The following is a 16,784-nucleotide window of genomic DNA, read 5'->3' as shown; positions in this document are numbered from 1 at the left end:
GTGGACGCTACCCGCACGGAGCCGACCAATTTTAGTCGGTGGCTGGTAATATTAGGCGACTCATGCTGATTTTTTTTATTACGCCAAAATCCCGTTTGAATGAGAACTACCCATAATTATAACTTGTTCATGCTCACAAGTGTTCGCATGCCTGCCAGCTGTGTCCTTGGTCCAGGGAGCGGCTCGACGGCACACTGCCACCAATGGAGATCATACTGCCGATAGAGATTAAGAGTAGGGGATAGACATGACGTAGTAATGAATTTCCTAGGTAAATGGTACATTGTCGAATAAAAGAAAAAAAATCAAGCCTCAATGGGCATGGCATGTTGAGCCGGTGCCTTCAATGTTCTTTCGTTGCAGCAACACAGGGCTACGTGCCAGGGCGGCGACAGTAGTCGAGCCATTCTGCATGTAGGCAACGGGAATGTGGTAGACAATTGCTATGAACGTAGAATAGTAGGTATTACTGATGCTTGCTCCTTTGGGTCGTAAAAAAGGAGTGTGTTGGTTGAAGAACAGAGCCCCTCGCGATATTTCAACTTTGGTTAATTTAGCAGCTGGATTTGCATCTCTCCTCCTTGTTCCTACTCCTTGTTTCGTCGTGTAATAGCCCCCTGCCCTGGGGACATGGTGGTGGATATCGAGGTCGTCCATCACCAAATTGGGAATAGACAACGTGGCCGAGTGGTTAAGGCGATGCCCTGCTATCCTGCATATCTAGGCATTGTGTTCGCACGCGTAGGTTCGAATCCTGCCGTTGTCGATGTTCTTTTTGGTCTTTCTACTATTTCTTTGCTGGTAAACTCGCTCTCCTGACTGCGTGGTGTTTGTGGCTAATCTGGACATCACTTGCCGTTTTGCCGCCGCTCCGGGTGAAATCTTGGTTTTTGGGGCTTTACGACATCAGCACACTCTCAAGCAGCATTGTATTCATGTCGCCTTTTATTCTTTTTCCTTTCCTGCTTATGTTGTTCCCTGCGCCGGTGTGGGTGACAATTCTTTGTTCCCGGTTTGTGCTGAGGAAGTAAGGTCCGGGCCGTGTGGGGCCGTGTGGGGCCGCAACGTTGATGCAGGACATCACCGACACACCAAGGAGAAAAGATGATCATGTTCTGGTCTAAGGATAGTCATAAAGGTATAATATATAAGGGACTGATAGACCAGGTAAAATCTTGACCGCAATGAGGCATATGCGGCAAGTATAGCCATATGGCCGAGGCGTGCTGGCATCTCTGTGGCGGGCAGCTGAGGGATCGCAGCCCCCCAGCACCATCTTGGATGTCGGGATTGTGGGTTCAAGGCATTAATAGGCAGTCTAGATGCGTTGCAAGGCCAATAAACCAGTGGTATTGTCAAAAAGACCAAGAGGAAGAAGAAGAAGCCCATGGACGCACACACAATGAGGCAGTCGCCGCGAGCTCCGCCTCCCGACCGATGCCTGTTGACATCGCGGTCGTTGTTGCCCCCGTCACCGCCTTGGATGTCGGGATGATCGGATCAGGCCCGGTGTCCAGAGCCAAGTATAAATAGCTAGAATAGATGTGTTGTAATCAGAACAAACCAGTGCCGGGGTCAAGAAGAAGGAAGCCACAGAGGCGGCCGTACAAGCGGCCGTCCGGGCCGCCGTCGCGGGGTATGACCTTCAACTGGCAGACGCCCGTACCTATGGATACCTATGTTCTGGAGTCCTGTGAGTTGGGCCTTCAATGCGCCTTACCTAAAAGACCTCGCATTCGTCTAAGAAAAAGCCCAAAGTTGTATGAGACTCATGATAGGATATCATAAAGTTTGTATAGAGAATACCTAACATACTCAAAAAGAAACATAAAATGATCATAAGACGATCACAAGGTTAGTCTCAGACCGAACCAGAGAATGAAGCGAAGAGTTGCCATACGGCGTATCTATACGGAGTAGACCCAACCACTCTTGACCCGTAAACCACCAGACCTGCCCTGAAAGACTACACTTTTGATTACACATAAACGCTCGCGCCCCTGAGCTATAATACAGTGTCATGCCGAACCACTCATAAACATTACTTGTATACATGGTCCCCTAAACCAGACCAGCCTGCTGGCTCGCAAAGAATCGCTTTGACTCGGCACATCTCTCGCTCTTGCACCCAGGACATCGGAGGCCCATCTGAGCCGAGCAAGCCTGATTCTCGGCGAGATGTGCCTTAGCAATGTCGGCCAGAGCCTGGATGAACACGGGGCTACCGTTCAGAGACTCTACCCGCTTGACGGTATCGCGATGGCCACTCTCGCCAATTACCTCCTCGTCCAGCTCGTAAAGAGTCTCGATGTGATCCGATGTGAAGGCGATGGGGATAAGGACAAGGTCCGTCTGGCCCTTGGCGATGTACTCCTCCACACTATCTGAGGTCTGAGGTCCCAGCCAGGCAGATGGTCCAACCTGGGACTGCCAGCATAGTCGGTATGGGTTCGAGAACTTGAGGCGCTGCATGACAGCATAGACGGTGGCCGCGACCTCACCGGGGTAAGGATCACCTGATGACATGTTAGGTCCGTTCATATTTCCGGGGTAGAGCACAAACCTCTGTTAACAACCGACATGGGAAGACTGTGCGCAGAAAACAGCAGGACAACGTCCTTGCGACGCTCCTCGGGATACTCTGCCAGCTTCGCCTCAATGTTCTGCGCAAACGCCTCGACCAGACCACTGTGGACTGGCCAGCGGTCGATGACACTCCATGTGATGCTGCCGTCTCCAGACTCCTTGTTGGTCTTACCCTCGAGTCTGTGCCTCCACTTCCAGAGCTCGTTCAAGCTGCTGCCCGTTGTCGAGCAAGAGTACTGGGGATATTGGGTGAATGCGACGGCCCTGCCGCCACGGCCATTACCAAATCCGTCCTTCAGCAGCTGAGTGTACATCTCCTCGGTCAGAGGATCCGCATACCGGAAAGCGACATAAGGCTTATGGGGGGCAGTCTCGGGGGAGATCTTGTCCAAGATCTTGCACATCTCAGAGCTCTGATACTCGGACCACTTTCGAATGGGGGATCCTCCACCGATGGCATCGTATTGCTTCTGGATCTTGGGGGTTCGTCGCTTGGAGATGAGAGGGCCAAGGTAGTTTTGTAACCGGCCGAGGGGGATCAGGTCACCGTCAGCCTGTGGCAAGTTAGCATCTCCGAGGGGTTCCGGGACGTCGGCGATACTTACAAAGAGGCGGCTGAGAAAGTCACCGACTTCATCGAGAGTAGAAGGACCTCCCATGTTGAGAAAGACCATGGCGGTCGGGCCCTTGGAGCCTGTGGCATCTTGTGTGACGGGAGGGACTGGGGTGGCCAGGTATCGCTTCTGGCTGGCGATCTGAGGGAGCGCAAGACGATGGGAGCTGGCCTGGGAGATGCCCTTGTAGAGCTGGCCCCCGGAGCGTCGCAGAGCCATTGTTGGTGAATAGACTGAAAGGTGAAGCACAAAAGGAGAGAAGAAAACGGCCGAACGTCAATTGGCAGTGGTGTGAGGGTTGGTAATGAGAAACAGCTGAGGGGCGCAAGAATTATTATGTATGGCAGCTAGGGCGGCGATGATGCACGCATTTCCACGGGCTCCGGGATCGCCAGCAGCGCATCTTATCGGAATTTTCACCGACGGGGGATATTGGGAGCTAGCAGGAACCTCGGCCGCTGCGGAATATCCGCGTTAGCACATGTACCTCTCAACAAGACATTCCCCGCCAATCATGAAGTTGGTAATCACTCCCCAGACTCGCTCACGTGACCTCGCGACAGGCAGCATCGCGCCCCCCTGTTACAGAGGTCGCGTTTGCCTAGAGCTATGGCCCGCAGGATGAGATCACTCAGCTCTTAAGTTCCAGCTGACGCGCAATGAGAACCATTATTTTGCTATAACACACACATACACATCAACAATGGCAGACAAACAAGATTGGCGTCGAGAAGATGAAGATGAGGGGGAGCAGGAGATTGATGAGAACGTGAGTATCAAAGCTCTCACTCTTCTACACCATGTTGATCCACTTTTAGAGTTACAAGGCGCAAAAGGATGCCATCTTGCTCGCGATAGATGTGAGCAAGTCAATGCTGGAGCCACCGCCGCACTCGGACTCCAAAAAGGCAGACCGGGACAGTCCCGTACAGGCAGCGTTGAAATGCGCCTACCATCTGATGGAGCAGCGCATCATCTCCAACCCCAAGGACATGATGGGCATTCTCCTATTCGGCACTGAAAAGTCCAAGTTCCAGGACTCGGGCGATGGCCGCAGTGGACTTAGATATCCTCATTGTTATCTATTCACTGACCTCGACGTCCCCGCGGCAGAGGACGTCAAGACCCTGAAGGCTCTGGTTGAAGAGGGGGAAGACGAGGATGAAGTGTTGACGCCCTCAGAGGAGCCAGCCAGCATGGCCAACGTGCTCTTCTGCGCCAACCAGATTTTTACAACAAAGGCCGCAAACTTTGGTAGTCGTCGCTTGTTCATTGTGACCGACAACGATGACCCCCATGCGTCTGACAAGCAGGCAAGGTCAGCCGCGGCTGTCCGTGCAAAGGATCTGTATGATCTTGGCATCACAATCGATCTCTTCCCCATCACTCGAGGGGATGAGACCTTTGACTTGAACAAGTTTTATGATGTAAGACTCACGCTCAATGCATGGTCAAATCGGCTAACAAAACAAGGATATCATCTACCGTGACCCAGCTGGTGAAGCCAACATGTCCGAGATTCGCACTTCCAAGTCTGGAGACGGACTTACCCTGCTCAACTCGCTCATATCGAATGTGAATTCGAAGCAGACAGCGAAACGAGCACTCTTCTCAAACCTGCCGTTTGAGATTGCCCCAGGACTGCGAATCTCAGTCAAGGGGTACAATATTGTCCATCGCCAAACACCCGCACGCACCTGCTACATCTGGCTCGACGGTGAGAAGCCACAGATTGCCGCAGGCGAAACTACCAGAATCGCCGAGGATAGTGCCCGAACGGTCGAGAAGGGAGAGACGAAGAAGGCGTACAAGTTTGGAGGTGAATACGTCTACTTTACCCCTGATGAGCAAAAGTCTCTCAAGGATTTTGGATCGCCAATCATCCGCATCATTGGCTTCAAGTCGCGGAGCCAGCTTCCCATCTGGGCGAGTGTTAAGAAGTCTACCTTTATCTTCCCCAGTGAAGAGGACTTTGTCGGCTCAACTCGAGTCTTTACTGCATTGTGGCAGAAGCTGCTTAAGGACGACAAGATTGGTCTTGCATGGTGCATCACCCGAGCCAACGCGCAGCCGATACTTGCGGCCATCATTCCATCTAGAGAACGGTCTGATGATGAGTCGGGAACACCATACCTGCCTGCAGGTCTTTGGATCTATCCCCTGCCCTTCTTGGATGATCTGCGAAGCATCAACCCCCCAAGCGAAGTGATGCGAAGTTCTGATGAGCTCACGACACAAATGCGGACCATTGTGCAGCAGCTTCAACTTCCCAAGGCCATGTACAATCCGTCCAAGTACCCAAATCCTGCCCTCCAATGGCATTACAAGATTCTCCAGGCTCTTGCGCTGGAAGAGGAGGTGCCTGAAAAGGCTGAAGATACGACTGAGCCCAAGTTTAAGGCCATCAGCAAGAGAGCTGGTGGCTACCTTGAAGATTGGTCGGAGACACTGGAGGGTGAAGCTGGACGGGTTTCCAGTGCCAAGTCCACCAAGCGCGAGGCGGACGATGACGATGTGAAGCCAACCAAGAGGAGTAGAGGTTCATCAGAGAAGCCCTCTGGATCTTCACTCTCGACTTCTCAGTTGAAGGCGGCGATTGAGAGCGGTGGCATCACCAAGATGACGGTGGTGCAACTCAGAGACTTGCTAGGGGCCAAAGGCTTGAGCACAGCTGGTCGAAAGATGGATCTGATTGAGAGAGTTGAGCAGTGGGTGGAAGAAAATTCCTAGACATGGCCTTGACGGCTGTGTGTGTGTACTTGTATATTGACTTATAGTTGAGTTGGGGCGTTCTCTGGCCTGCGAGGCCATGCGGTAATCCGAGCATATTTGTATTGTATAGACGAGTAACTAGAGATGCAAGTACTTGATCTCAATTCAGTGTGAGCGTATGCATGTTGTACCGCTTCTCGGCTGCAATTCACAGGCGATGTGATTGATATCTTTCAACAACAACCAGCCGCTCTCAGTTCTCAACCTCATCAAACCACCAATAAATGAATCAAAATTTCTTTTACAAATCGTCTTTCAATTGAAGTTGATATTCGTTGACGGTGGTGATGGATGATATGCCCACGCCACCGTTGAGTGGCGGGCGCACACCCACCAAGCCTCACGCTGAGGAGCCGCCTGGTGACAGAACCCACACCCCTGTCGTCTCCTCCCCCAACCCACCACGACTCGCGAACGCGAAGCGTCCAGGCCCGCCAGCGCCATCGCTGACTCTTCAGAGGCTTTCATCGTCAACGCCCAGCAGCAGCAGCCGCTCATCGCCTCAGCAGGAGCCAGGCTCGGCTCAGTACCTGGACAGGCTGCTCCGCCTGGCCCGATGCCGCCGCACCCTACGCTCCAGCTCCAGCTCCGCCATGGCCGACTTCCTCGCGAGCTTCAATCTCGGCGCGCAGACGCCCGCCGCGTCCAGTAACCCGCAGTGCGATTCGGTCCAGGATTTGCAGCTTCGCCTCCGCGGCGCTCTCGACGCCAAGGTCACCCCGAACCGCGCCGAGCATCTGTCCATCACCCTCGAGCTGGGGGCCACCGTCCGCTTCGAACTTTCCGTCTCCGAACCCGAGAATGGCGCCCTCGATAATCTCAATAATATTGACCCGTTGATGGGAGGAATGCGCTCGGCGAGTGTTGCGGCTGATCAGGCTGGGGGACAGCTCTCACGGGTTGTTTTTGCCAATGACACCCTGATGAACCAACCGCAAGATGACCCGGCCCTGCAACGATCTGTCGCAAAACACATTATCGGCCTTGTCAGCGCAACAGACGGTAGCACTTGGACTGTTCGAGAGGTATCGCGCGGGTCGCAAGGCTGGACTTTTACATATCTGTGCAAGGACTCCTATCAGCAATGGAATCGACAAACTTCAAAGAACCCAACTAAGGCAATTGTGGGCGAGTTCAGTCAACGGGACCCGGACCCAGTTCTGCATGGTAAGTTCAGAATGTCCTACGAATGGCTCAATCGTTGATCCCTCGAATCAGCTCGACCTGCCTTTGATTGCCGCGGATCCGTCACTATTGCATTCAATCGCAATAGCCGCGCAATCACGGTCAAGTACGATCACACACCCATGCACAAGACGGTTGCTCAGCTTGCCGAGTACTTCAAGCCTCTTCCTCGTCAACTAGGACCCGGCGCTCAGAAACTACAGCAGCAAAAGACCAAGGAAAATACACCCAAGAAGGCAAAGGGCGAGAAGAGGGAACGAAAGAAGCGAGAAACCAAGGCACAAGATGAGAATGGGAACCCTCGGAAACGGAAAAAGAAGAATGACGGCGCAGCTCAAGCTACTGCTCCTGCTGATGGACCCATGATACCTCCGGACTATCCTGGAGCGCCACCAATCGACGGACAAGGAGGACCTTCCTATGCTGCTGGAGAGCAGACAGATGGAACTGTGCAGAACCAGCAGGGATTCAGCGATTATCCCCAAGGTCTGATGGGAGACGCGCCAGCCGCGGCTAATGGATCAACTACTCAGACTAGAAGCCAACCCCCTTCAGTCATCTACCCAGTTAATGTCTCGGCAGCTGAAGCAGCACGCCGACGAGAGGCTGCCCTGACGATGCTCAGCAATGCGGGTGTTGAGCCGTCTACTCTGTCAGCTGAGCAGTTCAACATCTTCTCTAACCAGGCACCAGAACTTCAGCGAGAGTCTCTGGGTATGCTTGTCAAGTATGGTGCAGAACGGCTGCGGATTGTTCATCCTGGTAACAGGGAGGGCTCTGCGCAGACAAACGCATCTGCTTCTACCACGAGCAGTCAGACAACACCGTCTGGGCCTATGACGACCAAGGAACTCGTGCCCCAGTCCGGTGCTCAGAGCAACGTGGGAACAGACAATGAGGCTCCTACCAGCACTGAGGCAGAGGCTGCGGCAGAAGCACCAGAGACAGCGAAACGAGACAAGAGGAAGAAGATGGCCAAATCACGGACAGCTTGCTTCCCTTGCAAGGCTCGAAAGACCAAGGTAAGTATTCTAGTGATATTTATGGCGGTGTCAACTAACAAAAGGAAAAGTGTCCAAAGGAGAGGCCTACTTGCACTGAGTGTGAAAGCCACGGTACTGCATGTGAATATGCACCTCAAAAGCCAAGAAACAAAAAAAAGAAGCCTGAAGAGTCGGAGACCATAGTTGTCGAAGACGATGAAGATGAAGAAGACGAAGAGGAAGAGGAGCAACAACAGGAAGATGCCGAGGAAGACGCTCCTGAAGAGGAGGACAGCACTCAGCAAGACGCCTCACAAGACTACTCATACCCTCAGATGAACATTGAAAACATGGTCACAACCACGGATACAACATCTCAGGATCTCCAAACTTCCCAAAACGGCTACTATCAGCCCCCCTCGGGTTTGTCATTGCCTCAGCCAGACCCCTATTCGAACACACAACAACCCATGACTGCCGATCCAGGGCTCGTCATGCCACCCAGGCAAACTTATAACACCGGTATGCCTGAAGTAACACAGCCACCACCCCCAGCTCCGGCTCCGGCTGGCACAATTGCTCCTATCGAGTCACGACGATGGACAGCCATCGGACCTGGCAACAAGACGCGGCGAAGTCTTCCGTCTGAACCCGTTCACTCCAACGGGCAAAACGTGCCTGCTGCGAACCCTCAACCATCAGACTGGGCTCAAAGCTCCAACAACACTATGCCAGCGACAAATGTTTCATCTCTTTCGCCACAGATGGCATACTCTCGGTCTGCCAACCAGCAATCGCGGCAGGTGAACCAGAACGTCTCAAGAGACCATTCACAAATGGCCGATGGAATGCAGCAAGCAACGGCCGTGTCTAATACGGTGATGCAACAAGCTCGTCAGTCACCGGTAGCTGCCGCCGCCATGATAGCTCAGGCACGCAAGTCTCCGTATCAACAGGCTGCTGTTCCTCGTGCCACATCCAGACAGAGCCAGCAAAACCAGTCACGGACTCCTGAAGCTGATCAGACTAGAGGCTATCAGCCACCTGCGGATATGGGCCATCAACACAACACCAGGTCATCTGCTCGCCATGACACATCCCAGATGACGAATAATTCTGGCTATGGCGAGTATGGGCGGTATGGTAGCACCAACACCGCAGCAAGTCATCAGTCGTCTCATCGGGGATATGATCAGACAAACTCGATGATGCAGCAGAACACTGACACGACCAGTCAGACTGCTGCCATGGCCATGTCGCTGGCGTCAGGGACTCCCTCTACAATGAGCACCTCATACCCGGCTATTACCTCATCTGCAAATCAGTGGTCTAGCTCTTCAGGACGCAACGACCGCTCATATGGCAGCAACTCTTCGTATCATGACCAATCCGCATATTCACAGCCGGCATCCTCCAAGCCTGGCTCAACATCTAGACAGAACTTCAACATGCGCGGAAGCACACAACAAGACACTCGCACGAGCAGCAGCAACTCTTATGGCCAGCAGCAACGGCAGAATTATCCCTCTTACTCTGGGCCTACACAGCAGAGTCAGACAGGTAACCAGCCCTCAAGCTGGTACTTTCAAGGCTCGCACAGCAGCTCTCTCAACCCAGGGAGCCAGTCGTCAGGCTACAGCTACGAGTCGTGGTCAGGCGTGTAATGTATATTTGGAACTATAAGCATCGTTTAGCAACGGTTTGATGATTGGGGGGGAATTGATTTTGGCCCATGGATCAAGGGCAGCGGTTACAGACACGGCCAATGTTTGACTTTATAATTATTCATGTTTAGAGATACCCATGGGAATATCAAGGGTTGATGCTGCGTATTACTACTGAGCCATCACGATGTGTAGAGCAGTTGTATGCGTTGTTTAAAATCATGATCATTATCCTTTGCGTCGTCTATCCGATTAGATCTATCCTATTCTCTGTCCTCCATGGTATTTCCATCACTACCTATTCAATACATTCTCTTCCTTTGGTGTTTGTCTAGTGATAGCCAGTTATTCAACTGTCAGTAGCCCTATTCCACATGCTCATAGACGGCAAACTTGCTCAGAGCTCGCAGCCTAGCGCCGTAAAAGTAGAGCAGCCAGATACCAATGATGCCAATGACACTGAGTCCACCGAGAAGACTGGTACCCTTGGCAACACCCAGGTTATCAAACAACGGCTGAGCAAAGAGCACGCTACCACAGGCCAGTGCGCTACGGAAGAAGTCGTTGGCGGCAAACAGACTGGCGGCGTACATGGGATAGCTCAGGGGGATGTAGACAAAGATACACTGCATGACGATGAAGACTGTAGCACCATAGATGGTGATGCCAATGGTCGGGGCGATCCAATGGATTGACTTGCGGGCTGTCCAGGCGAAGAGGAAGAGACCGATCGTGGGGCCGATGGACGCCGGCAGAGCGGGAGCGAGACGGGCTTCTTGGACGGGCCAGCCGCGCTTGGCGATGCGGGGGTCCATGTAGTAGTAGAGGTAGGCGACGTAGATGGCTACTCCGATGATACAAGATACGAGAACACAGAGGAAGACGAGGCCGATCTCGCCGAGATTCATGCCGTAGTAGACGGGGTAAACACGGGGGAAGACCTCGAAGACTGGTCCAGTTAGAATTGAGGACTTATAAGGGGATGAGAGTGAAACTTACATGAATAGTAGATACCGTAGATGATGGCGGTATACACCTGCACGAAAAGCACAGCGGGATCCTTGATTGTGATCTCCATGGGCTTGATCAACGCATCAAGAGCAATAGAAGAAACCTTCATGTTGCGCTGGTCAATCTCGCTCTGCGACATGAAACGCTCGTTGCCCGTGAGCTTGCGGAGACGCTTGGCCCGACGAAGGAGAATGTTGGCGCCGCTCGTCTCGGGGAGGAGGAGGAACATGAGGATGAAGACCGGGGCAGAGGCCCAGATGCTCTCGTATAGGGACCAGCGCCAGGACTTGGCGGGGACGGCGAAGCCGCTGAGCAGGGGGCCTAGGGCAGCTTGGAGATGTTAGTATTTGTTAGGGGAGGAGGAGATGGGGGATACTTACGTCCACAGTAAGCAGCAGAGACCCAGGCCATCATAGCGTAGGGGAGGGCCATGAGACTGTAGATATCACCGAGGGATGCACCACCCGAGGCAAGACAAGGCGAGCCAAAGAAGCCCTGAAGGAATCGCAGAACCATAAGGCCGGGGTAGTTTCCAACAAGAGCTGTCGGGATGGAAATGATGACAAAGAGGAACATGGTGACGATGTAAACAGGGTTACGGCCGATGCGAGGAATCTCACTCAGGGGCGAGAACAGCAAAGGACCAATACCATATCCCAGGACATAGAGCGCCAGGCCGAGTGTAGCCTTGAGCTGGCTCACGCCAAAGGCCTTCATGACACCCTCAGTCGACGACGTGTAGATAGCCGAGGAAGTGTAAACCACAAAGGTGTATAGACAGATGATGAGCGAGATGCCCAGCCTCTTGTTGTTGGACCAGTTGTGCGGGTTATCGGCGTCATCGCTGTAGTACCAGTCGACGAGAATAGCACCATCCTTTGTCTTTTTGGGCACGATGGGAATAGACTGAACCTTTTCAATCTCGTGCTCTTCATCGGCGTGCAGTCTATCAGCAGTATAAGCCTGCGTATCCTGCGCCGAGCGAGTCCGCTGCAGCCTCAGGGGAGGTCTATCAGCCTTTTCAGGATCCTCATCGTGCTCTGGCTTGTTGTTCTTTGGCTTTGGCTTTGTGTCGTCGTCTGCTGCGACGGTGGAGGAGGCGGACGAGGCGGCGACTGTTAGGTTCTCGACGGGGGCGTCCTCGACGATGGCGTCGGGGTTGTTCATGAGTGTGATCCAGGGGTCGGGGAGCTTAAAGTCTTCCTTCTCCTCTGGATACTTTAGGTACTTGTTTCGGGTGACGAAGCGGATGACTTGCCCCAGGGGGGCGTCTCTGATTATGTCTGCCATTGTGTGTGATTGTGGTTTCTTTGATAACACTCGTGTCTTGTATGATATCAGAGTTGCGAATGGGGAGCTTCAAGCTTGTTGAGTCTACTTCATTAACTACTGCGGCATCATGACATCTTATACACGTCCGCTCCAGACAACCACACCCGGCCTTCGCACATAATACTTCCCCGCGATTCATCATGCTGCTGGGTAATCAACCTCGACGCCACGGAGATAGAAGCTCGGACTTGACGATGGGAGGGAATACACACTACCACATGCCGCTTGAACGGCTTGCATATCGCACTCGGACTAACTCGTATGCGCCCATTACCAATCTCTGGTTGGGCTGGCTCGGTGCTCGGTGTTGTAAGAGTTGAGCTCTCGCGGCCAAAGGACGTGAGCTAGCCAAGAGCCGCGTGGTGGCATCCAAGTGGATGCACGCCACAGAGCCCAAGATTGCAAATCTACCTCTTGTTTCAGTCAGTCACAGAGGATGGCACGGTCTAGCCCTAGGTCTAGCCTAGGGCTGACGCTGACGCGAGAAGCGGCACCGTAGGTTTAGAGTTATCGCCGCGTGCTATCTCCCCCAGAGCCGTGGGACCGAGATTTTCACAATGATGATTACATTTTGAGCGTGTAGGCCCCCTGCAGCAGAACGGTCTAGATGTACATTCCATGTTGTACTGTAGAGATCGACAGCATGCATGAGGATCTGTGAGCACTAACACATCTCGGCTCACGACTTGGCAACGAGATGTTGGATCTTGTAGTGACTGTTGGATGATAAGAAACTTCATCCAGAAGGAACAAGGTGCTTCTCGCGCCCTTGGAAGATGCGTGGTTCTCACATCAGACTCTTGCCTTGACTGCCAACTCATTCACTCTGGCAAGATGGAGATTCGTTTGTTCGTATTAGTCGACTTCGATAGGTACGTCATGGCCTTGTCCGTCTGGCTGCCACATGCCGTTGAAGCCACACACGTTTCTTAGCTCGGTACGATTAGAAATCGCCCCGTGCTCCCGGAAGCAGACTTGCCCAATCGGGCAATCCAATTAATCACCCTCGGCCAGAGTTTCTCGCCGTGCCCCGGACGAGCCGCAATGCCAAGCCCCGGCATCCACAGGTCCACGATGCTTATTTCACGGCTCTTGCTCTTCTACCGGTTCGAGCCAATACCGTCGAATCTCTTGCTGGATCCTTTGTGACTCACTCCGCCGGGCCTTGATCCGTCAGCTAGGACCAGGCCGCATCTCCAAAGAGTCCTGGTCGTATTCCAGCATAACGGCTTAGCAAAACGTGCGCCCTTCCGTGAGATGACATGACCACGGCTTGATTGGCACCGACTGCCCGGCCGCTGACGGGATCGACGCCCACCGCACATGCGGACCAGAACTCTGCTCGACCTCCATCCCCCCGGAAGGCCCGGAGCGGAGCTGACCTGGCTTACTCGATAACCATAACATATAGGGCCCATCCTGCCGGAGCCTCACAGCCAAAGCTCGCATCCTGCTGCTTGTCACGTCATTGACTCTCGTAGTGAGGAATTGTCTCTGCCACATGATGATTTAGACAGCATCTTATCCGCGTCTGCGTAGCTGATAGGCCCCGAAGTTGCCGGCTGCCGAGCTGACTGAAAATGTAACCCGTGTATTGGCTGGCCTCGCAGTTTAGTGCTCTTCCGCTCAGCAGTTCATTCGCTCAGCGCTGCTCCTACAAGGCATCAGGCGTGTCGTTCTTTTCCCGCGTGTCAACCCCCTTGCTTCCCTGGCGGCGCTGGGAAAGCAACAACCGCACCATCTTGGCTGGCCCATCATCACCTTGATCCAGCGCGTCCACAATCGGCCATACACGGTTATCCTCCACTTCCAGACCAGCTCTGACAAGGGGCCGGACCCATTCCGCCCACCGCCATAACTTGGGGTCCTCCTCCCCATTTCTCGACCTATTCGTCGCAATAACACGGCTTGCCAGCCTGAACGCAACGTTGAGGTCGTCGAATTCGAGGCAGGCCAGGATCATCGCGTCATACGCCTTGATGATATCTCTTGACACCGCCTCGTTTCTGAACATGGAGCTGTAGTCCTTTGCCAGAGTGTACCTTGTCTTGGCCTGCTCAGTGTTCATCAACAAATCCCTGAAGAGGAAATGGTCAGGGTTCTTGCCGCTGAGGAAGGCAAAATCGCGGTAGAGAGGCATGGCAGCCTCTGTGCCACGTTCTTGGGCCATGGCTTCCATCGTAACCGAGATAGCCTGCGCCGAAAGATTTCCCCTATTTTCCTCGAGAGCACCGACCGCCGTTTCGATGCGTTCTGGGTTTTCCCTCAGTGCCTTGTAGATAGTCCTGGTGCTTCCTCGGTCCGGATGAAGACCTGCTTGCTCCATGGTGCTCAGATGCTGGAATGCACCCCCCAGATTTCCCGCCTTGATGGAGGCTTCGATGAGGGCTTCGTAATGCTCCTTGGAGATTTTGATATCCAGGTTACGTAGGATGTTGATAACCTCATGGGCTAAAATCATGTCGCCGTGTCTCGCTGCCGTGCCCAGAACGTTTTCGAGAGTAACAACGGAGGGATTGTGCATAGGGGTCCTAACAGTGCGTGTCCATGCCCAAACCGTCCCCTCGTAGTGATATGCCTGACTGAAGACATCCAGAGCATGGTAGAGGAGGCTCCTAAAGGCATCATCTGTACCCTTGGCAGCTCTCCTCTTCTTGAGCATCTCCAGCAGTCCATCAAAGAGGCCTACTCTGCCAAATTCGATGATGAAGGCGTCGTAGACCCAAAGCTCAACCCGTCCCTCTTGCTCAAAGAACTCCTCAAACTTTGACAGGGCGAGCTCGTGCTGTCCTTCCCGGAGCATCCCCACAATAATGTTTTGCCTGGCGCTTCTGGTGAATTCGAACCAGTAACTCTGCATCATCTCGATTACCCGCTGGCGTACGACGTAGTCGGGATGTATGGCCAAAGCTTGCAGGGCGCTGTAGCATAGAGTTGGCGTAGGAGGAATGTTCTGGCCAGCCATGTCATCCAGCAGCCTGTCAACTCCTCGGGCTGAGCCTACGGGATCTACCAGGGTGTCCATCATACACTCGTAGATAAACGCATCGAGGGGGTAGCCGTGCTGGCTGACAAGGAACTTGACCAGGTGGATCACTCTCTTATGACGGTTCGGCACTTTTCCAACTTGTCCACGGCCGTTTGGCGCCCGTAGCACTCTGAGAGCTTCCACAATTGCTTCGGTGCTTGTATGGTCAAGATGCGGCGATGCTAGCTTGAGAAGAGGATTCTTCGAGCCTCTGGCGGTCTTGTACCGTTCCTCCGGTGGGACCGGGCATTGGGGCTTCTTCCCTTTAGAAATGGTCCCTTGGCCATCACTCCCTGGCTCAAATATTTGAAAGAATTGATCGAGACTTCCCACATGGCGGGAAGGGCGCTTGTCACCCGAGGCTTTGGTAGTATTTCGGCGACACTGGGTCACGGTCGATCGTCTTCCGGTCCATGTTCGCTGCGTCGGTGGGAGAAATTGCGAATTGAAGCTCCGAGGTAAGGAGTATCCTTCCAATGCCGGGCGCAAGCAACGCCAGAGCCCATCTGGCAACAATTGCGGGCGGCTCATGGTTTTTGAGGAATTATCATGGTTCTCCGGAGCTTGAATTTGGTCGGCACTTCTTTGCGTTTGAATTCCTTGGCGGAACACTTCCGCCGTTGGAGAATATCTCTAAAAACGTATTTATGCAACTGCGGAGGTAAACAGCCGCGCAGAGCCGCCCCTCACCTCTCAGCGCTCACCTTGGATTCACCGAGAAGCTGCTCCACTGAGTTGTTCCATTCTCAACATTCCCTTTCCAGCGCGCGCATCACACATCACATAGCCGCTGGCGCAGACCCGACACCATGGTACGTTCGCATAACCCTCCGGCACCCGATTTCGAGGCCAACAACATCTCTCCCGTCTCTTCGCTCCCCGGCGCATCGCACAACGCAGCAAGAGCTAACCACTTCTCCAAACATAGCTACCCCTCGGTCTACTAAACGCGGCCCAAGGCCACCCCATGCTGGTCGAACTCAAGAACGGCGAGACTCTCAACGGACATCTGGTTTCCTGCGACACATGGATGAACCTTACACTCAGGGAGGTGGTCCAGACCAGCCCTGTACGTACACCCGGCGAGGACGATAGCTACGAGGGGAGATACTAACCGGGACGCAGGAGGGCGACAAGTTTGTGCGGTTACCAGAGGTTTATGTCAAAGGAAACAATGTATGTTACAACCTCGAGGCTTGCGCACGATATGCCAAGGAGAAACGCTGACGACGAATAGATTAAATACCTTAGAGTGCCAGACGAGATCATCGACCAGGTTAGCGAGTCCCAGAGAGGTCAGCAAGGAAACTTCCGCGGCGGACGAGGAGGACAGCCAAGAGGCGATCACGGTGGACGAGGCGGTGACCGTGGACGCGGTCGTGGTGGTGGTAGAGGCCGTGGACGAGGTCGAGGTCAATAAGATTGCCACTATGCCTCTGACATTACCCTCCACGTATGGTCAGAAGTGGCTATGCATCACTCCCGCCAGAGGAATGCTCGATATCCAATAAAGGGAAACTGTCCCTCTGATATCGTGCCAACGCCTCAGGTTCTCACTCATGGGACCCTACCCTAAAGAGAGTGGACGACAATCCCACCAAGCAAGACA

The 16,784-nt window shown here is 53.5% G+C and overlaps 6 protein-coding genes across 6 annotated transcripts; 3 read left to right on the top strand and 3 right to left on the bottom strand.

Annotated features, from left to right (window-relative positions):
- Window positions 1-2,061: 2,061 nt before the first annotated feature.
- NCS54_01273700 (Ferrochelatase) lies at window positions 2,062-3,419 on the bottom strand (the record flags this gene model as incomplete). Its single annotated transcript, XM_053157962.1, has 3 exons — window positions 2,062-2,516; window positions 2,564-3,140; window positions 3,192-3,419. The coding sequence occupies 3 exons, from the start codon at window positions 3,417-3,419 to the stop codon at window positions 2,062-2,064; spliced, it is 1,260 nt and encodes a 419-aa protein (XP_053013937.1).
- A 295-nt stretch (window positions 3,420-3,714) lies between these two features.
- On the top strand, window positions 3,715-5,930 carry NCS54_01273600 (ATP-dependent DNA helicase II subunit 1; the record flags this gene model as incomplete). The annotated part of the gene is made up of 4 exons (XM_053157961.1): window positions 3,715-3,723; window positions 3,844-3,969; window positions 4,019-4,627; window positions 4,674-5,930. 4 exons carry the CDS (start codon window positions 3,715-3,717, stop codon window positions 5,928-5,930), a joined length of 2,001 nt encoding a protein of 666 aa, XP_053013936.1.
- A 329-nt stretch (window positions 5,931-6,259) lies between these two features.
- On the top strand, window positions 6,260-9,804 carry NCS54_01273500 (ATP-dependent DNA helicase II subunit 1; the record flags this gene model as incomplete). The annotated part of the gene is made up of 3 exons (XM_053157960.1): window positions 6,260-7,139; window positions 7,191-8,179; window positions 8,230-9,804. The coding sequence occupies 3 exons, from the start codon at window positions 6,260-6,262 to the stop codon at window positions 9,802-9,804; spliced, it is 3,444 nt and encodes a 1,147-aa protein (XP_053013935.1).
- A 365-nt stretch (window positions 9,805-10,169) lies between these two features.
- Window positions 10,170-12,105, bottom strand: NCS54_01273400 (MFS domain-containing protein; the record flags this gene model as incomplete). Its single annotated transcript, XM_053157959.1, has 3 exons — window positions 10,170-10,753; window positions 10,804-11,145; window positions 11,196-12,105. 3 exons carry the CDS (start codon window positions 12,103-12,105, stop codon window positions 10,170-10,172), a joined length of 1,836 nt encoding a protein of 611 aa, XP_053013934.1.
- Window positions 12,106-13,801: 1,696 nt separating this feature from the next.
- NCS54_01273300 (Hypothetical protein) lies at window positions 13,802-15,112 on the bottom strand (the record flags this gene model as incomplete). Its single annotated transcript, XM_053157958.1, has 1 exon — window positions 13,802-15,112. One exon carries the CDS (start codon window positions 15,110-15,112, stop codon window positions 13,802-13,804), a length of 1,311 nt encoding a protein of 436 aa, XP_053013933.1.
- An 872-nt stretch (window positions 15,113-15,984) lies between these two features.
- NCS54_01273200 (U6 snRNA-associated Sm-like protein LSm4) lies at window positions 15,985-16,595 on the top strand (the record flags this gene model as incomplete). The annotated part of the gene is made up of 4 exons (XM_053157957.1): window positions 15,985-15,987; window positions 16,104-16,244; window positions 16,301-16,351; window positions 16,413-16,595. 4 exons carry the CDS (start codon window positions 15,985-15,987, stop codon window positions 16,593-16,595), a joined length of 378 nt encoding a protein of 125 aa, XP_053013932.1.
- Window positions 16,596-16,784: the final 189 nt, after the last annotated feature.

The sequence above is a fragment of the Fusarium falciforme genome, chromosome 10 (assembly GCF_026873545.1).
Source record: "Fusarium falciforme chromosome 10, complete sequence".
In the NCBI taxonomy this organism is placed as follows: Eukaryota; Fungi; Ascomycota; class Sordariomycetes; order Hypocreales; family Nectriaceae; genus Fusarium; species Fusarium falciforme.
Note: the sequence above shows the minus strand (reverse complement) of the source record. Positions and strands in the feature narration are given on the sequence as shown.